Source organism: Oncorhynchus gorbuscha, unplaced genomic scaffold, assembly GCF_021184085.1.
Source record: "Oncorhynchus gorbuscha isolate QuinsamMale2020 ecotype Even-year unplaced genomic scaffold, OgorEven_v1.0 Un_scaffold_21:::fragment_4:::debris, whole genome shotgun sequence".
In the NCBI taxonomy this organism is placed as follows: Eukaryota; Metazoa; Chordata; class Actinopteri; order Salmoniformes; family Salmonidae; genus Oncorhynchus; species Oncorhynchus gorbuscha.
This window is the reverse complement of record NW_025745054.1, coordinates 172,051-194,095: the sequence shown is the minus strand read 5'-3', so window position 1 is coordinate 194,095 and position 22,045 is coordinate 172,051. Positions and strand designations below refer to the sequence as shown.

Genomic DNA, 22,045 nt, shown 5'->3' with positions numbered 1-22,045 from the left:
GTACTTTTCTAATTTTTATTGAATACATTGCGTAATCATTCACAGTGAGGCAGGAAAAAGTAAGTGAACCCTTGAATTTAGTAACTTAGATCCTCATTTAGCAGCAACAACTTCCACTGTAGCTGCTGATACGACTTGCACAATGTTGAGGAATTTTGAACCATTCCTCCCTACAAATCTGTTTCAGTTCATTAATATTTCTGGGTTGTCTTGATTGCACACAACCGTACCGCAAGCGATGTGTGTTAATGTTCAAACCGAGCATCGGGGCACTTAACAAAACTCCCCCCTACAGAAGCCTCCTTCGTCCAACGACTCATGTGTAATGTAATGGAACTGGGAGACATGATCAAGGGCTAGAAGTAGGCCTAGCTAGCAGTAGTCGACATAGCTAGGCCATAAATGACTTTAAATAATTATTGGCATTGGTTTAATGTCAGCTCGCCAACATAATAATCCACATCTTTATGCGATATATATGGCTCTTGTGTTAAACAAGAGCAGCAGCAACAACTTGCTAGCAGTGTGCAGCTCTTGAGCAATGGAGCAATGGAGCAATGGAGCAATGGAGCAATGGAAAATGAATCTTACCAGTTTCAACACTAGGTGCCACTAGTGTCTACAAAGTTATTACTAGATGGTCAGAGAACACTAATATCAAACTTCTGTTGGCCTCAGGCAGAATGTGGTACGGGGAACAGCTGGAAAGCAAGTTAGCTCTCCTGAAGGAAGGAAGAATGTCAAGTGAAGACAACGTATGCCTAAGCCATACCATGTGGTCTCTGAAAAAGTGCACCATTATGTAATAGCAAGGCCTTCTGTTTCTTGTTGTATATATGCTACATTTAAAGGCACAATATTTAATTTGTTCTTCAGACAAATGGTAGTCCACACCACTTTCTTTGTTTGATAAATCTCTCACTTTTGGGAGAGTAGGATACTTTCTAATCCATAGCCTAGTACTTGTTGACAGGCTTCCACTCGGCCTGGCCTAAGCTTTAAAGCAGGGGTGTCAAAGTCAAATGGACGGAGGGCCAAATAAAAAATTTAGCTACAAGCCGAGGGCCGGACTGTTCGAATGTTCATTGAAAAATCTTTAAATTACGCATATAGTCTAGTGAACCTAATTGAACCTACTGAAAACCTAACAAATATATTCCAATATGATCAGATAAATAAAGCAATATTTTCTTATGGCTCTGTCAGTAATCTTTAATTTTCAACAGACACAAAAGACAAATTTCCTTTATATAAAAATCCCCATAACATGAACATTAAATGAAAGAAACCGGTATTCAAGGCACCATCAGTAGCCTATATTTTCTATTTTAGCAAAAGTGGGCTAAATTTACTTCAAAGAAAAAAACAATAATAGCAATTTTCTATCATCCACTCAACTGAAATATTTTAAAAATATAATTGGATTGAAATACAATAAAATAAAGTGCAAAAATCTATTAATCAAAAACAACACTTTGTTTAAGGAGAAGTAACATGCAGTGAAAACAAATATTAAACTTTAACTTTTAAACTTGAACTGAGTAAAAACTCTAAATATGTGATTGCACAGTAATGTTCACTTGTTTGAGGTTGAGGGTGATACTTGGTGGTGTCCCATCTTTTCCACAAGTTCATCAATGTTCGGGGTAAGGCTCTGAGCTGAGGAAATCCTCAGAATTGAGTGGAGGTGTTCAGCAGTAAGTCGACTTCTGTGTGATGTTTTGTTCAAGTTCATCAAAGAAAACAGTTGTTCACACAGGTATGTGCTGCCAAACATAGACAACGTTTGAGCAGCCTGGATGCGCAGCTGGGGCATTGTGTCGGGGAGGAAACGGGCGAACTCCGCAGCACCCACTGCCGCATATTTTGCCCTCAGTGCATCATTGCATTGGAGGTCAATCAACTCCATTTGGAGGTTTGGTGGTGAGCTTTCCACGTCAACAGCAAATGGGTTACCGAGCAGTTCCAACCTGCTTTTTTGTGCTTCAAAGTCAGCAAATCGGCATCGAAAGTCAGCGGCAAGCATACCTATTTTATCAGCCAACTGTGCGCTCGGGAACGCACTGGTAGAGAGCTTCTCTTTCATGGTCTGGCAGCTGGGAAAGTGGCTCAAATTTTCTTTCCGCATCTGCGTCTCCCACAGAGTCAGTTTGGTTTTAAATGCCTTCACTGTACTGTACATATCAGAGATGACACGATCCCGACCCTGCAGCTGCAAGTTCATTGCATTCAGATGACTCGTAATGTCACACAGAAAAGCCATTTCACACAGAAACATTTCGTCTCGGAGTTGTGTTGTGTCTTTCCCTTTGCTGTCCAAGAACAGACAAATCTCCTCACGAAGCTCGAAACATCTTTGAAGCACCTTTCCCTGGCTTAGCCATCGCACCTCTGTGTGATAAGGCAAATCACCATGCTCCGTTTCTAACTCCGTCAGAAATGCCTTGAACTGGCGGTGATTCAAACCTTTGGCTCTGATAAAGTTAACTGTGCGCGTGATGATGCTCATTACATGCTCCATTTTCAAGGCTTTACCGCACAACGCTTCCTGGTGTATGATACAATGATAAGCTGTCAGCTCACCTGTCGCGTTTTCCTCTTGCATCTTTTCCCGTATCTTCGCCACCAGTCCGCTCCTGTGTCCACACATCGCAGGTGCTCCGTCGGTTGTCAAACCCACAAGTTTTTCCCAAGGCAGCTCCATCTCATTTACACATCTTGACACCTCTTCATACAAATCATGCCCCGTAGTTGTGCCATGCATAGGACGTAAAGCCAAAAACTCCTCTGTCACGCTTAGGCTGGAGTCCACTCCGCGGATGAAAATTGACAACTGGGCAATGTCAGAAATGTCGGTGCTCTCATCCACAGCCAAGGAATATGCAATGAAATCTTTTCCCTTTTTCACAAGCTGCTCTTTTAGATTGATGGACAACTGGTCTACTCTCTCGGCAATGGTGTTTCTGCTCAGACTCACATTTAAAAAGAGTTGCCTTTTTCTGGGCAAACTTCGTCACAAACTTTAATCATGCAGTTTTTGATGAAATCCCCCTCCGTAAATGGCCGGGCTGATTTAGCGATCTCTTCTGCCAAAATAAAACTGGCCTTGACAGCAGCCTGGCCTTGTGATTTGGCTTTTTGAACAGAGCCTGTCGAGATTTGAGGCCTCGTTTTAATTCCTCTGCCTTTTGTAGCCTTTGTTCCATGTCCATATTCTTGTTTTTGTCCGCGTGTTTCGTTTCATAATGTCGTCTCAGATTATACTCTTTCAGTACCGCCACACTTTCTCCACACAGAAGACACACAGGTTTTCCAGCTACCTCCGTGAACAAATACTCCGACTCCCACCTTGTTTGAAACCCCCGGTTCTCAGTGTCCACCTTCCGTTTTGCCATTTTTGATGGGTATCTGAAAGTTAATTTTACTGTGATGCTGACAACTGCTGTGCCAATAAATATTGAAATGAAGCAGCCTACTGCTCGGTGCGTCACCGTTGCATTGTGGGAAATGTAGTATTGGTGCGTGTAAAAGATCTGCGGGCTGCCGGCTTGCTGCGGTCTGCGGGCCGGTTCTAATAATAAATCAAGATCATCCCAGGGGCCGTAAAAAACCTTCTCGCGGGCCGGATGTGGCCCGCGGGCCTTGACTCTGACATATGTGCTTTAAAGGGATGAGCCACTAAAGCAAGTTATATCCCCCCCGGCTCTGCCTTTTTAAAATGCATTCCTCTCATGTGATGCAAATGTTATGAATCAATGGAGAATTCTACACATCCTGCAAGTATGCTTCAAAACAAGATAAAAAACTAACTCTAGGGCCAGCTGTCTGACTGTGTCCGGATTAATAGACTCGTTTCCCTGCCAAGTGGTTGCATAAGCACAGCCAAACACCTTTGAGTCTACAGACTATGAATGAGAAAGTACAAGTCTGTGTCCTTAGGAGCCCCTTGACTCTTGTGTGAGTGCAGTCGGTGCGCCTCGTGAGCCAACCCATACACTGTGTTATTGCCATGACGTAGCTGCACTGCCTTGAATCCAGACCAGTAAAAAAACGGTGGAATGAACAAGCGCCACAGAAATAAACCACGGGGAAACTCAGACAGTTCCAAAGCATCGGGAAAATAGCAAGATGCACAAAATTATAGACCTGTTATGTAATGACATACAATTTAGGATGCCTTTAGATGAATTGAAAGATATTGCACATGGCAGAATTCAAGTCATAGGCCTATGCCTTCTTATTAAAATGTTAGAGATGGCAATATACAGGAGCCTAATATAATCCAGTGTCCCAAAAACGAATCTGTAGACAGACCAACTGAAAGCAAGTAATATGAGCTACTACATTGCTAACATTCTGTGTGATTTGCACAGTGGGGTCAGCTAGGACAAAGGGAAGGGAGCCCATTTTTGAATTGGAATGCAGCCTATATCTTTTTTTTCTTCCAGTGACACAGAGCACCAGCAGGCAGACTGGGTACAGATCCATGAAGAAGACCTTCCAGCTGCTCATCTCCATCCGCAGCCCAATGCCCTTCCACAGCCTGCAGGTGGACAGAGACCACCACCGCGCCCAGATACTGCACAGACAAGTGAGGAACAGACACTCACCAGGGTCTTATTCATTATGGCACTCCGCAGCAATAATTATTTTGTTGTTGTTGAGAAAACGAAAACCAACGGGTCTTATTGGACAAGTCCAGTTTGTCGGAATCTCTCCCTGTTTCAGTCATTTTCTACTGTTTGCTGTCTAATATGAACCTGGAGATAGTTGGCCCCTTAATCAATGTTTTGTCAGAAGAAAGAAAATCAGTATCCCTCGATCTCAAATGATGTTTGAAAAAATGGCTGACAATGTGATTTTGGGTGGGAACAACTCAAAGAGAATCTGTTTGAGGGGAAGTACCAGCAGTACCAGACTGTCCGCCACTAGCTTCACCGCAACCTGGGTCGCCTCTACACCGCCACAGACAACCTGGAGGGAGCGCTGTTGCACTTTGCCAACGACATGAGTGTCAAATCAAATCAAAGTTTGTCACATGCGCCAAATACAATAGGTAGACCTTACAGTGAAATGCTTATTACAAAGCCCTAACCAACAGTGCCATTTTTAAGTAATGCAATGCAAATAGTCCGGGTAGCCATTTGAGTACCTGTTTAGGGGTCTTATGGCTTGGGGGTAAAAGCTGTTGAGAAGCCTTTTAGTCCTAGACTCGGCACTCCGGTACTGCTTGCAATGCGGTAGCAGAGAGAACAGTCTATGACTAGAGTGGCTGGGGTCTTTGACAATTTCTAGGGCCTTCCTCTGTCACTGGGCTGTACGCACTACCCTCTGTAGTGCCTTGCGGTCGGAGGCCGAGCAGTGTCCATACCAGGCAGTGATGCAAGCCGTCAGGATGCTCTCGATGGTGCAGCTGTAGAACCTTTTTGAGGATCTAAGGACCATGCCAAATCTTTTCAGTCTCCTGAGGGGGAATAGGTTTTGTCGTGCTCTCTTCACAACCTTTTTGGTGTGCTTAGACCATGTTAGTTTGTTAGTGATGTGGACACCAAGGAACTTGAAGCTCAACCACCTGAGGTTGTTGTCCTGGCACAACACGGCCAGGTCTCTGACCTCCTCCCTATAGGCTGTCATTGTTGGTGATCAGGCCTACCACTGTTATGTCATCGGCAAACTTAATGATGGTGTTTGAGTCGTGCCTGGCCGTGCAGTCATGAGTGAACAGGGAGGACAGGAGGGGACTGAGCACACACCCCTGAGGGGCCCCTGTGTTGAGGATCAACGTGGCCGATGTGTTGTTACCTACCCTTACCACCCGGGGGCGGCCGGTCACAGGAAGTCCAGGATCCAGTTGCAGGGGGAGGTGTTTAGTCCCAGGGTCCTTAGCTTATTGATGAGCTTTGAGGGCACTATGGTGTTGAACTCTGAGCTGTAGTCAATGAATAGCATTCTCACATAGCTGTTCCTTTTATCCAGGTGGGAAAGGGCAGTGTGGAGTGCAATAGAGATTGCATCATCTGTGGATCTGTTAGGGCGGTATGCAAATTGGAGTGGGTGTAGGGTTTCTTGGATAATGGTGTTGATGTGAGCCATGACCAGCCTTTCAAAGCACTTCATGGCTACAGACGTGAGTTCTACGGGTTACCTTAGTTTTTCTTGCATACAGGGACTATGGTGGTCTGCTTAAAACATGTTGGTATTACAGACTTGGACAGGGAGAGGTTGAAAATGTCAGTGAAGACATTTGCCCACAGCGCATGCCCGCATTACACGTCCTGGTAAGCCGTCTGTCCCTGCGGCCTTGTGAAAGTTGACTTGTTTGAAGTTCTTACTCGCATCAGCTGCGAAGAGTGTGATCACACAGTCGTTCAGAACAGCTGGTGCTCTCATGCATGTTTCAATGTTATTTGCCTCGAAGCAAGCATAGAAGTGTCACTGGGCAGCTCTCAGCCGTGCTTCCCTTTGTAGTCTGTAACGGTTTGCAATCCCTGCCACATCCGACGAGCGTCGGAGCCGGTGTACTTCAATTCGATCTCAGTCCTGTATTGACGCTACGCCTGTTTGGTGGTTCATCGGAGGACACAGCGGGATTTCTTCTAAGCTTCTGGGCTAGAGTCCCACTCCTTTAAAGCGGTAGCTCTAGTAGGTAGCTCAGTGTGGATGTTGCCTGTAATCCATGGCTTCTAGTTGGGTACGGTTACGATGGGTACAACTTCATCGATGCACTTATTGATGAAGCCAATGACTGATGTGGTGTACTCAATGCCATCGGAAGAATCCCGGAGCATATTCCAGTCTGTGCTAGAAAAACAGTCATGTAGCTTAGCATCTGCTTCATTTGACCACTTTTTTATTGACCGAGTCACTGGTACTTCCTGCTTTAATTTTGGCTTGTAAGCAGGAATCAGGAGGATAAAATTATGGTCAAATTTGCCAAATGGAGGGCGAGGGAGAACTTTGTATGCTTCTCTGTGTGTGGAGTAAAGGTGGTCTAGTGTCTTTCCCTCTGGTTGCACATTTAACATGCTGATAGAAATTTGGGAAACAGATTTTAGTGTCCCTGAATTAAAGTCCCTGACCACTAGGAGTGCTGCCTCTGGATGAGTGTTTTTCTGTTTGTTTATGGCAGAATACAGCTCATTGAGTGTGATCTTAGTGCCAGCATCGGTCCGTGGTGGTATGTAGACAGCTACGAAAAGTACAGATGAAAGCTCTCTAGGTAGATAGTGTGGTCTACAGCTTATTATGAGATATTCTACCTCAGGTGAGAAAAACATTGAGCTGTTGTTTACAAGTATATGTAGTCCACCCCCCTTGTCTTACCAGACGCCGCTGTTCTATCCTGCCGGTACAGCGTATAACCAGCCAGCTGTATGTTGATAATGTCGTTGTTCAGCCACGACTCCGTGAAACACAAGATATTACCGTTTTTAATGTCCCGTTGGTAGTTTAATCTTTCTCGTAGGTCGTCGATTTTTATTTTCCTATGATTGCTTGTTAGCTAGTAGAATGGAAGGCAGTGGGGGTTTATTTGATCGCCTACGAATTCTCAGAAGGCAGCCTGATATCCGTGCTCTTTTTCTCCATCGTCTCTTCACGCAAATGACGGGGATTCAGTTCTGTTCCCGGGAAAGCAGTATGTCCTTCACATCGGGCTCGTCGGATTAGTTAAAGGAAAAAAAAACTTCTGCGAGTTTGTGGTAAGTAATCGCTGTTCTGATGTCCAGTTATTTTCAGTCATAAGAGACGGTAGCAGCAACATTATATACAGAAATAATAAAAAACAAGTTTCAAAAAACACATTCGGTTAGGAGCACGTAAAACGTCAGCCATCTTCTCCGGCGCCATGATACAGTGAGTGTGCATGTGGGTGTGCTTATGTGCTTGTGTGTGGTTTGTTTTGACCCCCTTGCAGATGAAGCTCTGCATATGAAGCGGACTAGATGCCTGGGGCCATGCTGGAGGTTCAGAGAGCAGCCTCAGGCAGGATATGGCCCAGCACGCCCTAGTGGCCCACTCTCTGGCAATGCTGTGGTTCCTGGGTTGATCCCCAGACAAGGTGAGGTGTGATGACGACAAGTGCCCTGGATCTGGTGGTAACTGGTGACACCCTGACATTTCCCTGTTTCCCTCCACCGTGTGCTACCAATGAAGCGCTGTCTAGAGATGGAATTTGCTTCTATTTTGTAAATCCTTAAACACTATAGCTCTTGCGGGATTTATCAGGACTTGATGCCACTGCCCTGATACTCTAACCCCTCCCCGGGGAAATTCTCTCTGATCTTGCAAGCATAATAGGACTTAGTGGGGGAATTTGGGTGTTTGCTCCTATAATTTTGGGCAGGCCTGGCCATGTAGTGCCCATATCTATGAGAAAGGGCATACGAATGGAGAGAATTATTTGCAAGGTGGAGTTTAATAGGTGACCTAGTGAAGGGTGTGTGTGTGTGTGTGTGTGTGTGTGTGTGTGTGTGTGTGTGTGTGTGTGTGTGTGTGTGTGTGTGTGTGTGTGTGTGTGTGTGTGTGTGTGTGTGTGTGTGTGTGTGTGTGTGTGTGGCGTGCAAACCCTCCTTGGGTTTACGAACGCCACCGGCCATTCTCTTTCATGTTGGCAAAGCGATCTATGGCTCTGTCATACAGTACACTTTAAATGTTTCTTGTCATAGGCAATCTAGCTAAAATGCTTGCTAGCCTGACTTCCTCGCATGGGCAACAATGAACCAGCTAAGTTAGATAGCTAGTTGATGTGAACCTACTAGGCTCCATCTAGGCTACTTGAACTTCAATTGTCTCATATTCGTTAATGGTTAGATCAGAATCGAGGGGCTGATTGCTCACCAGCTGGACGAGTCCCATAAAGCTGCCAGAAGGGCAGCACACAGAGAGGGGACTGGGGGAAGAGAGGTTACTCCCGTGTAGTCGTGCTCAGTCCCAGGGATAACGGAGGGAGTTCAGTTTTGTTCCCCACAGGATACAGCAAGACCCGGAGCCAAGAAGATGGTATCCCGGAGAGGGACTCCTGGGGGAGACCTATTCATTTTGTGGGTTATTCAAATAAACATCCTTGAATCCAAGCTAATCCAACCCTGTCCATGTCTGATCTGTGTAAAACGTTTTGACCAAACCCTCTGGTCTGCCACACACCTTTGGAGCACCTTTACCTCGAGTCTTCTTGGGTATGATGCTACAAGTTTCTCCCATTCCTCTCAAGCTCTGTCAGGTTGAATAGGGAGTATTGTTGCACAGCTATTTTCAGGTCTCTCCAAAAATGTTTGAATAGGTTCAAGTCCGGGCTCTGGCTGGGCCACTCAAGGACATTCAGAGACTTGTCCCAAAGCCACTCCTGCGTTGTCTTGGCTGTGTGCTTAGGGTTGTTGTCCTGTTGGAAGGTGAACCTTCGCCCCCAGTCTGAGGTCCTGAGTGCTCTGGAGCAGGTTTTCATTACGGATCTCTCTGTACTTTGCTCCGTTCATCTTTCCCTCTATCGTGACTAGTCTCCCAGTCCCTGCCGCTGAAAAACATCCCCACAGTATGATGCTGCCACCATCATGCGTCACCTTAGGGATGGTGCTAGGTTTCATCACTTTCATGGTCAGAGTGCTTTAGGTTTACCAAGGAGTGGCTTCTGTCTGGCCCCTCTTCCATAAAGGCCTAATTGGTGGAGTGCTGCATTGATGGTTGTCCTTCTGGAAGGTTCTCCCATCTCCACAGAGGAACTCTGGCGCTCTGTCAGAGTGACCATTGGGTTCTTGGTCACCTCCCTGACCAAGGCCCTTCTCCTCTCCCCTTGATTGCTCAGTTTGGCCTGGTGGCTAGCTCTAGGAAGCGTCTTGGTGGTTCCAAACCTCTTCCATTTAAGAATGATGGAGGCCACTGAGTTCTTGGGAACCTTCAATGCTTCAGAAATGTTATGGTACCCTTCCGCAGATCTGTGCCTCGACACAATCCTGTCTTGGAGCTCTATGAACAATTCCTTCAACCGTATTGCTTGGTTTTTGCTCTGACATGCACTGTCAACTATGGGACCTTATATAGACAAGTGTGTGCCTTTCCAAATCATGTCCAATCAATTGAATTTACCACAGGTAGGCACCAAGTTGTAGTAACATCTCGAGGATGATCAATGGAAACAGGATGCACCTGAGCTCAATTTCAAGTCTCATAGCAGAGGGACTGAACATTCATGTAAATATGGTATTTCAGTTTTTAATTTTCGTACATTTGCAAAAAAAAAATCTAAAACCTGTTTTCGCTTTGTCGTTAGGGGGTATTATGTGTAGATTACGATAAAAAATAATAATTTTAGATTTAGGCTGTAATGTAACAAAATGTGGAAAAAGTCAAAGGTTATGAATACTTTCTGAATGCGCTATAGCGTTATATAATATTAACTCCTGCAGAATTATACAAACATTACATTTTTCCTTGGGAAGAGAGTGGAGAAATATGATTTATTTCTTTTAGCATTTTTTTTTTGAAAATGTAAGGTTCAGTGTAATGTGTTAACTTTGAACACTGTTCTACAAGCAGACAGTATTTAAATCACATAAAATATGCACCGAAGTCTTCATGCTTTCAAACCACTTGAGCCACAGACTAAAAATAAGTGTCATTATGTTGGAAGAATTGCGCACAACATTGCATAGGTCTTAATTTCACGATTTGGACATGAATTTGCTTTCCATATCTAATAAACATGTGGAAATGTGAGCAGCATTTTGTATTCCTAGTTGAATTAGTTAGGGAGTGTAAACAAAGTACAAACTTTTTTTTACATTTGAATTTCAATAGCTCATTGGTCATGTGACCTACTTGTCTCAAACAAGGTCCAGAATGTCCACTGACTACCCTATTATATTGCACACCCTTTAGTTTGTCCATTTTCATCTCACAAGATTTTACATGAATTTTTTAAAATGTAACATTTCAATAGCTCCTTGGTCATGTGACCTAGTGACTTCAAACAAGGTTCAGAATGTCCACCGAGTGGGCCTACACATTGCACACCCTTTAGTTTGTCCATTTTCATCTCACAAGATTTTACCTTAACTTTTGAAAAATAAACCAGTACACTAACCCCTAATTAGGTCTCTTTTCTTGACACATAGTAGCAGTTTACCAGATGAGAGGTCAAGAAGATCAAAAAGTAGAGTTTTGTAAGGGCGTCCTGTGCTGGCCACATTGTCATATCCATTCTGGATTCTGAGTGGTAAAATCATAGCTGAAAAATGCCTCTATGTACAGTATGTGTATACATTTTCCCCCAAGACAGAACTGCCAAAGGGGGTGGAGTTGCAATCTACTGCAGAGTTCTGTCATGCTATCCAGGTCTGAGCCCAAACAGTTCGAGCTTCTACTTTTAAAAATCCACCATTCCAGAAATAAGTCTCTCACTGTTGCCGCTTATTACAGACCACCCTCAGCCTCCAGCTGCACCCTGGACACCATATGTGAATTAATTTCTCCCCATTTATCTTCAGAGTTTGTACTGTTGTGACCTAAAGGTATATGCTTAACACCCCGGCCGTCCTACAATCTAAGCTAGATGCCCTCAATCTCACCCACCTACCAGGTACAACCACAAATCCGTAAACTCGGGCAACCTCGTAGATATCATCCTGACCAAACTGTTTTCTAAATACACCTCTGCTGTCTTCAACCAGGATCTCAGCAATCACTGCCTCATTGCCTGAGTCCGTAATGGGTCCGTGGTCAAACGACCACCCCTCATCACAGTCAAACGCTCCCTAAAACACTTCAGCCAGTAAGCCTTTCTAATCAACCTGACCCGGCTATCCTGGAAAGGTATTGACCTCGTTCCGTCAGTAGAGGATGCCTGGTTATCTTTAAATAAGCATGCCCCATTCAAAAAATGTAGGACCAGGAACAGATATAGCCCTTGGTTCACTCCAGACCGGCCTGCCCTTGACCAGCACAAAAACATCATGTGGTGTACTTCATTAGCATCGAATAGCCCCTGCGATATGCAACTTTTCAGGGAAGTTAGGAACTTACCGGCAGTCTCAACAGCCTTGGTTTCTCAAATGACTGCCTTGCCTGGTTCACCAACTACTTCTCAGAGTTCAGTGTGTCAAATCGGAAGGCCTGTTGTCTGGACCTCCTGGCAGTCTCTATGGGGGTGCCACAGGGTTAAATTCTCGGGTCGACTCCTTTTTCTGTATATATCAAAGATGTCGCTCTTGCGGCTGGTGATTCTCTGATCCACTTATACGCAGACTTATACGCATTCTGTATACTTCTGGCCCTTCTTTGGACACTGTGTTAACAAACCATACAATTCTCCTTCCGTGGCCTCCAACTGCTCTTAAATGCAAGTAAAACTAAATGCATACTCTTCAACTGATCGCTGCCCACACCTGCCCGCCCACCTAGCATCACTACTTTGGACGGTTCTGACTTAGAATATGTGGACAACTACAAATACCTAGGTGTCTGGCTAGACTGTAAACTCTCCTTCCAGACTCATATTAAGCATCTCCAATCCAAAATTAAATCTCGAATGGGCATCCTTGACTCATGCTGACAAACATACCCTCGTAAAACTGACTATCCTATCGATCCTTGACTTCGTCGATGTCATTCACAAAATAGCCTCCAACACTCTACTCAGCAAATTGGATGAAGTCTATCATTGTGTCATCCGTTTCGTTACCAAAGCCCCAAATACTACCCACCACTGCGACCTGTATGCTCTCGTTGGCTGTCCCTCGCTTCATATTCGTCGCCAAACCCACTGGCTCCAGTTAATCTATAAGTCATTTCTAAGGAAAGCCCCGCCTTATCTCAGCTCGCTGGTCACCATAGCAGCACCCACCCGAAGTACGCGCTCCAGCAGGTATATTTCACTGGTCACCCCAAAGTCAACACCTCCTTTGGCCGCCTTTCCTTCCAGTTCTCTGCTGCCAATGACTGGAACGAATTGCAAAAATCACTGAAGCTGGAGACTCATATCTCCCTCACTATCTTTAAGCATCAGCTATCAGAGCATCTTACAGATCATTGCACCTGTACACAGCCCATCTGTAAATAGCCCAACTACCTCATCCCAATATTATTCATTTTATTTAGATGGTTTTTTTGTTGTTGCTCCTTTGCACCACAGGATCTCTACTCGCACATTAATCTTCTGCACATCTATTACTCCGTGAAATTGTACTTATTTCGCCACTACGGCCTATTTATTTATTGCCTTACCTGACCAGCAAACCCACTGCAGCCTATCTCACTAGCTCACTCTCCATCCCTGCTTTGGACAATGTAGAAAAGGCCCATGGAGTTGGTGGAATACTCCTTTAATTCATTGCCATTTACTCAGCTGGGCCAGGGGCGCTTTAATTAGGTCAGGTGGAAATGTCCTACAGATCTCAACTCCATAAAAGGAGGAAATTGCCATCGCCTGATCTCGCTGCTTTCTCTTCCCTAACTCCATCTGATCCAGAAGTTCTGTGCGTCCATGAATCTACGTAAGTCCACCGACTCTTACCTTTCATCTGAATGATCTGTGGTGATCGGGAGAGTGGGCCATTCAGTTATTGTTTATAGTTATCACCGCGGAGCGCGGCTTGGAGCGCACGCTTCAAACATATTGTGTAATGTGAATTGTCAATGATCACGGCCCTACAGATCCTCATAGGCCAATTACACAATCGATATGGTTCATGTGTATTGAAATTAATTATATGTACACATGAAGACTATTGAAAGCGTGAAATGAGAAACGTCATTGTTTGCTAACTGATTGACTTTGATCATGGGGATTATAGATTGTATAACCATTCACTGTTTGTAGTCTTTCATGATTTATGATAAATAGTTATGAGCCTAAATGACTCACGGATGATTACTATTGACTTCTTAATGAACTGGACTGTTGAATTCCTTAACTTATGTTAATTATGACTGATATGATTTGATCTTTGATTATGAATTTGATTGTATACATGTTATTTGTTTCCTTTGTGATGCAGCACAGACTACTCAGTAAATATACCACTTTATGGTTAAAGGAATTCCTGCCTCAGTCTCATACATTCCTCTGTCACCTGACACGTGACCACCTGTTCACCTTCACTGTCAGTCATCCTACCTGTCCAGCAACCCACACAGATTCCACTAATCTTTCAGACAATTAATAGCATGACTCTCGTACTTTGCCGTTTTCCTTTATGGTTGATATTAATGACGAAAGGAGATATTATCTGTCTCTCTCCTATTGTGTACCGCTGTTAAATACTGTAGAAAAATAAAAAACAGGGACAATAAGTACTTAGAACTACCAATTATTATAGATAAATATTAAAGAAAAGGGTAAACACAACACTGGACTGAACCCCCTAATTGTCAAATTAATCGTAATGTACAACAATATAGAAGATGCATGAAGATGTTATGCAATATGGGTGTATATCCACTGCACGCTTCTTAGGTGTGTAATTGACATGACCAAGGAGCTATTGAAATGTGAAACTATGAAGAAATGTACATTACACCGCATGATTTTACAGTACACAAACAAGAGTGTGCAATATAGAAGGGTACATTCTGCACCATGTTTGAAATCAGGTCACAAGACCAAGGAGCTATTGAAATTTTACATTAAAAAAAAAAAAATTCATGTAAAATCTTGTGAGATGAAAATGGACAAATTAAAGGGTGTGCAATGTGTACGCCCACTGAGTGAACATTCTAAACCTTGTTTGAAGTCCCTAGGTTGCATGATCAAGGAGCTATTGAAATTTTACATTTAGAAAAATTCATGTAAAATCATAATGGACAAGCTCAAGGGTGTGCAATGTGTAGGCCCACTGAGTGGACATTCTGAACCTTGTTTGAAGTCACTAGGTCACATGAGCAAGGAGCTATTGACATTTTACATTTTGAATGATTCATGTAAAATCATGTGAGATGAAAATGGACGAACTAATGTGTAGGCCCACTGAGTGGACATTCTGAACCTTGTTTGAAGTCATTAGGTCACATGACCATGGAGCTATTGAAATGTTACAATTTCAAAAATTCATGTAAATCTTGTGAGATGAAAATGGACCTAACTAAAGGGTGTGCAATATGTAGGCCCACTGAGTGGACATTCTGAACCTTGTTTGAGTCCCGTAGGTCACATGACCAATGAGCTATTGAAATTAAAAAATGTAAATAAATAATTTAAAATAGTGCAAGATGTAAATCGACAAAAAATAAATGTGTGCAATGTGTGTCTATGCCATCGGGTTAGCTAGAACCCATTTTGAAAGTTTTAGGAGTAATGGTTAAATAGCTATTGAAATGTGAAAAATTTGATTTGTCACTATGTTGACGGTCCCTAACTGCTGTTGGTGGACGTAAGGAAGACTACAGGCGAATATCCATCGAATTTCCAACCTGAAACTGTATTTACCTCTGTGCGGAAACCACGAAAAATAACAGTAAACGGGATAAGATTGTTTACATGTTTAAGATCAGCATATCCCAGACATCTTATCCTGGTTTCGTATAACCGGGATACATGCTTTTTCGTGTTATTGTAAACAGGATATGATGTTTATATGCCTCAACTCAAAAACAGAATACTTGAGTATCACGAATAATAACGGGATATTAGTGTGCATGTAAACGTGGTCACCGATTGACCCTGTTTCTCCAAACAAAATTATTGCATGACTGTAGCCTGCAGACTAGGGGCATGACATTAGCATTCCATAACGTCATATCCATTTAGATTCTTTCATTTAAGTTTAATATTTCATCATACAGAGATGGTTTGAAGGGGACATTTCTTGTTTTATGGAATATATTGAATTAGTATTTTAACCCACAAAGTTGAAATAGATCATGAACAAATGTGGTATAACAGAAGCAGTTTTTTATTGATCAATTTAATATATCAATCAATATTGTAAACCTTAGAGCAAACATCAGGTTCATTTCTGAACACATTGATGGATGAAATGAAGGACTCTTTCAAGTCCTACATACCAGTATGTACAAGTCATGTCTTTATGTCAAAACACAAAGAATCAATGTTAAGAATTTCACTACTAGTATTATTAGTGTTGATTTTTACATCCATGCTTGTTTTTGGCATTCAGATGAATTACCAGGTGTTGAGACTGAAACTCAGAAACACATTAGATTCCTTAATTGAGCCAAATATACATTAGCAGCGATTCAGAAATAAATAGTGACTTTGAATTGTGTTGTTGTTGTGTATGGACACAGACCCTTCACTCACCACAAGTGAAACTCGGAAATGTCTGATTTGCTAACTGGTTTAACACGGCATATGTATAACTACAACCAGTTAGTTAGCAAGTCGGAAGTTTACGAGTTTCCTTGTTCCGACTAGCACGTTAACATCAATACAGAACAGGCTGGAGTGCTACATCATCAAACCAGGACCATGTCATTACTTACCAATTACTAGCTTTAGCCATGTCATATATAGAATGGGCAGTGTAACCTGTTCTCGTCAATTGGTTCTTTGTCTCCTTCCTATGGTGGACACTGATCAGAAAAGACCAGATAGATGAAATCAAAGCTAAAAACATTTTTTGTGCCATACAACGCCAACCACATTTTTCAAAGATGTTTCCAATTCTGTGCATATATGTGAATAACAAGAGTGTGTAGGGGGGGTTCAGGCAAATTTGAATCATTCAGTGTTTCCCTATCAGTTTCCACAAAGTAAATGGGATAAGGCATTTAAAGTTATTTTGGACACACATACTAAACCATAGAGTAAATTAACCTAGATATGCTTTGTAGGTTATATGAATGTAGTAATTAGGACTATTTTTATTTCAACAATGCATATGTTGGAGAAAAGGGTAATCCCTTCATTCTTTCCTATGGCTGGTATTAAGGTCTCGACCAGGGGTGCGCAAACTTTTTGGCTCAAGGGCCACATCGAGATTTTGAATTTCAATGGAGGGCCGCATTTCTTGTGGGACCAATTGTTTGTTCAAATCCATTTGCGGTGGCTTCCCAAGAGTGTTGCAGCGGTCTAAGGCACTGCATTGCTGTGCATGAGACGTCACTACAGACCCGGGTTCGATCCCAGGCTGTGTCACAGCATGCCGTGACTGGGAGACCCATGAGGCGGAACACAATTGGCCCAGCGTCGTCCGGGTTAGGACAGGGTTTGGCAGGCCGAGATTCCTTGTCCCATCGTGCTCTAGCGACTCCTATGGTGGGCCGGGCGCATGCACGCTGACGAGGTCGGCAGGTGTACGGCGTTTCCTCTGATACATTGGTGCAGCTGGCTTCCGGGTTAAGCGGGCATTGTGTCAAGAAGCAGTGCAGCTTGGCTTGGCGGAGAGCGCACGGCTCTCGACCTTCGCCACTCCCGAGTCTGTACGGGAGTTGCAGCGATGTAACTACCAATTGGATACCACGAAATTGGGGAGAAAAAAGGAGTCTCGAGGGACGGATTGAAGTGCCCGGCGGGCCGTACTTTGCCCCCTGGTCTAGACTCTAGGATGTCTTCTCTTTACATTATTAAAAAAAAAGTATACATGTGGAATGACACAGGCTTGATATACAGGACAACACATCAAACGTGAAGTTTGAGAAAATAAAAGGGACAACAACAATTGTAGACCAGTCACCCAGAAACTGTGGAAGCAGGGTGACTTAGACTTATTGATGATCAGATCCCCTGGCCCTATTTCAACTACAGGGGATTCAGTTTACTCATAGATATTTCATAATGTTGGACAAATCACAGTACTGTAAATGGTGTTACCTCCCAGTGGAGCTTGCTGAAATACTTGACTGCATTGTCCCTAAAATTTTCCCAAAAAATGATTTGCCGTGTTCACATTTGGCATACTCATGATATCTTCCTCATGGAGACCCATTAGATTCCAGCTGGTTAATAAATCGCCCCCCCCCCCCACAAAAACCATGCTTCACAGCGGCCTCACTTTATTTGAGACGAGATAAGTGCACACAAACCACATGCTTAAAAAATATCAGAAATGAATTAGTGGAAAAAACACTGAACATTCTAAAACCAAGTAAGGAAAAAAAGTGAGTGTTAACCTTAATGGTACAACGCATCTTTTAATAGTTACAAATCCTTTTTGTTTGTCATCAATACACATTTTAGGCAGATCTGTAGCTCGGATGGATATGTCACATGACTTAGGAGTGGGGATGAGATCAAGGCTGCTTCCCTGAGTTATGTTAGAGTCAACGGTTTGACATCGAAGCCTTTTATATAACAACACTATGCTGTAGCTAGTCACTAAGTGGCACCAAGTAGAGTGGCTTGTGCTTTGGATGATTACAGCGAATGCTTTTTGGTTGATGATGGATGCCCCAAAGTTAATACCTAGAGGATAGGTCTTTTTTGAAGGCTGAGTGGTAGATTTACCGCGAGTAACCAACAGATATCCCTGGAGAAGTTTTCCTTTTGAGGAATAAAAAAAGTAACATTCTATCAAACACACTGTAAAAAAAAGTAAGTTTTGTTTTGCATTTTATTTGTACAACAGGTTTATGAAGATGACCTCACTTGAGTTGAATAAACAGTAATTCATCACCTGGCCAAACCATTGGGCTGATTAAACACATTTAGCCAAATCCACAGAAACGTTAGCACTCGTGTTTTTTGTAAAACATTTATTTCTGACATTGCAGTTCTGTACAAACCAATCTTTTCTACACAAGTTTACCAAAATGTTTAAGTTGAGAAAGTTAGCAGTTATTTCAGCCCTTATGGTTTTCATATCAGCCAGAGACTAGTAAGCATGAACACTTCTAAAATGATTATTTACAAAAAATGTACTTGACTACAGTATATCTACGCCCTATGTATCAAGGGAGGGACATCTTGTAAAGTCAAGGATGCTGGCTGATATGTATGACTCAAAGTAGTTTATTCTATGGCAGTGAGACGTTTTCTGTATTGAGGTATATTTTTCTTGTAGGTGTAGTGACAGCTTCCGCACTGTTTCTAGACGGATTGAACTTGCCTCCAAAGTATCACGTTAGCGTTTTTCGTCATGAATATTTTTCTGGAGGCAGCTCTGCAGAATGGTTACTAGCTAGCACAGCCACAAAATCATACCATCTCTAATCCTAAATTGAGACCAAAAAGCACATTTTACTTTTCATGAATTTTTACAATATCGACAAATTTGACTTTGCAGCTAGCCTATCTAAGGGGAAATAACTCAGTTCTGCCTCCAGGACAACCCTCATGACAATAAACGTCAACCTGCTCCCGGGTATGTAGTCCCACCACGCAATTCATCGGTTTATTTTAAAGTGCTTTATTTTGGATGAAGAGATAGTCGCCGTTTGACTATTGTTCTTGTAAAATCCGAATTTTAAAAAAGCCGCTAAAAACATTCACTTGAAAACCAAGTGACAGTAGCGCTCGATTTAGAGTTTCAGGGTCAATTGCGCTTGACCTATGCTTATGCATTTCTAGATGGAATCTCTTGAGAGGGTATCGTGTAGTGTTGTTACTATACAAGGTGCCTCTTGGCAATGGTGCTAGGTCAGTTTTGTTCTTCTAATGATCCCGTGTTTAGGGGCTCCTTGTCAGCATTGGGTGGCAAGTCCTATTTTGATTACAGACAATTCGTGAATTTAATACGAATGAAATGTGACAGTGATTTTTTTTGTTGTTGTCAATTTCAATCATCCCATTTCCAGATTTAACTGAGGTAGAAAATGGAATTGACCCCAATCTGCACTTAATAGCCCCTGTGACGGTGAACCAGGTCTGTCCTCTGCTACATGGAGCAGGTGGACAGTCTATCTAGTCCTCTGTATGTACCCCTCACCCAGTTATGGAGAAAACCACTTGAAAAACACTTCATTTCACCACCAGTAAATCAAGCCTGGCTACTTCCTCAGTGGTTGATCTATAACGACGACCACGCCTCATTCTCATTCTCCAAAATACAGTTTTGTAGTGTGTGTTCAGTTTAATTGGGTGACAGACTGCCGTGATTTTCATATAAGCCCTTGGGCTTCCAACCACACCTGCAAACAGTTGTTTTAAATGTGTTTCTATCTGTATTGTTGTCCATCACTTGTTTTCTTTGGTGCAAACAAATAAAACTTCGGTTGACTATGTGCTGATGTATGCAATGCTCTTTAGGGTTCTCCCCAAAAAACGCTCTTACTCAACTCACACTCACAATGCAATTGAAAACAAAAAGATTCAGTAATTCATCTAACCTTCTGGATCCCACTTCTGCCACCACCTGCGGTTGTAAAACTGGGTTGTTCGCAGTTGGGGAGAAGAGCAGTAGAGTCAGGGGAGCAGCCTCAGATCTCTATGTGTTTATGGGGGGAGTTAGTAAGAGAAGGCGTGTTCGTAATGTCAGTTTCTGTGGTCATGGCATTTTTCATTTCAATTTTGTTTGTTCAGCTCATGCTTTTGCATGTAACATCCTGCTTGTATAACGTGTATAGGAGTTTGTGTGTGTGCTCTGTAACAGGAATGTCCATCACCATGTGTTCAGGTGTGTGTTTGTAAGTGTGTCTGTGTGTGCATGTGTGCCGTGGCTGTATTCAGCTCACTCAGTCAATAGTTTGATCTCGTTGGCGAGGAGGGTGTTGAAGTTGTAGGCCGGGTCAGGGAGGTTGGGCAGGACCGGACTGGGGCCAACTTGGCGGATCGTGGGCTGCGGAGTGGTATCGGCCAGCTCGGGGTCGCTCTCACTAGAAGTGGACCCCACGCTCATGTTGCACACGGCCTCGGGCAGTACGTTGCTGGGCGCCGGGCACACCTCAGGCTCGCTGCTAGTCTCGCTGGCACTGGACACCACCGAGAGCAGCGACATCTTGCGTGTCAGGTGGCTAGGCAGCAGTGAGAGGGCGTAGTCAGCCACGATGCCCGCCACGTCCATGCCGCACGCCTGATCGAAGGCAATGAAGCCCACATTGGCGTTGGCCTCGCACACCACGAACGAGCCGTCGTTGAGCTGCAGCAGGTCAATGCCGCACACGTCCATGCCAAGGATGTTGGACACCTGCACCGCCAGCTGCTTACCCTGCTCACTCAGCGGGCACATCATCCCCACGCCACCTGCGGGAGAGGAGGGCACAATGGAAAGACCGGTATGTCAGTACCACAGACACGCCTGTAACTGCGATCTGTGGACTGTTCACTGTGTGCCTTACATTCACATTCTCTGCGGCCTCTATGGCAAGGAATGACCGGACAGAGAAAAGTGACCAACTCCCAGGGCAACTATTTCTTAATGTATTGTGAAATGTGGAATTATTTGTATTTATTTTAGAACAATAGATATAAATAGGATGGACAAACAAATAAATCATATATTATGTAAGTAAGCCAGAGCAACCGAGAATCTATGCTTGCGTAAGACAAACAACATTTTGTTATAAAACACAATGTGACACTTGTCATGTAACTGTGGAACAATTGAAGGCTGATGACCCCAAAATGTCACAAGACATGAGTGTGTTTGCTAACCTAAAACTGAAGACGTTATGACAAGCATAATCATGTCTGTCATCAAAAGCAAAGTCACATTCAAGACAACTATATTGTCCTTCTTTGGCCAAATTCAAGTGCAATGCTCCTCTCACTGTCCCCTGTGTTCTGGTGTGGTTTCCTAACATACATGAAATAGCATGTTCAGGGTCAGTTCCATATGTTTCTTAAGAAATGATCTCATTCACTGAAAGTAACATCAGTATGTTAAAAAACTGATTTGGCCCTGACCTTGGTTCTCATTGGCAATAACCAGTCTATAGTTGAGTATATTGTGATAAACTGCAGGCCACACTACTTGCCTAGATAGTTCTCAGCTATACTTTTCGTGGCTGTTTATTTACCACCACAGACATATACTGGCACTAAGACTGCACTTAGTCAGCTGTATAAGGAAATAAGCAAACAGGAAACCACTCACCCAGAGGCGGCGCTCCAAGTAGCCGGAGACTTTAATGCATGGAAACTTAAATCAGTTCTACCAAATCTCTATCAACATGTTAAATGTCACCTGTACTCCACACACAGAGATGCGTCAAAGCTCTC

General features: G+C 43.3%; 1 protein-coding gene across 1 annotated transcript in view; it reads right to left on the bottom strand.

Moving 5' to 3' along the window:
• Nucleotides 1-18,742: 18,742 nt before the first annotated feature.
• LOC124017459 (beta-citrylglutamate synthase B-like) overlaps nt 18,743-22,045 on the bottom strand; it is a 36,867-nt gene continuing 33,564 nt past the window's right edge. The window contains exon 5 of the mRNA XM_046332660.1: nt 18,743-21,067. Coding sequence (XP_046188616.1) covers nt 20,556-21,067 — 512 coding nt within the window. The 3' untranslated portion in view covers nt 18,743-20,555. The remainder of the gene's footprint in view (nt 21,068-22,045) is intronic.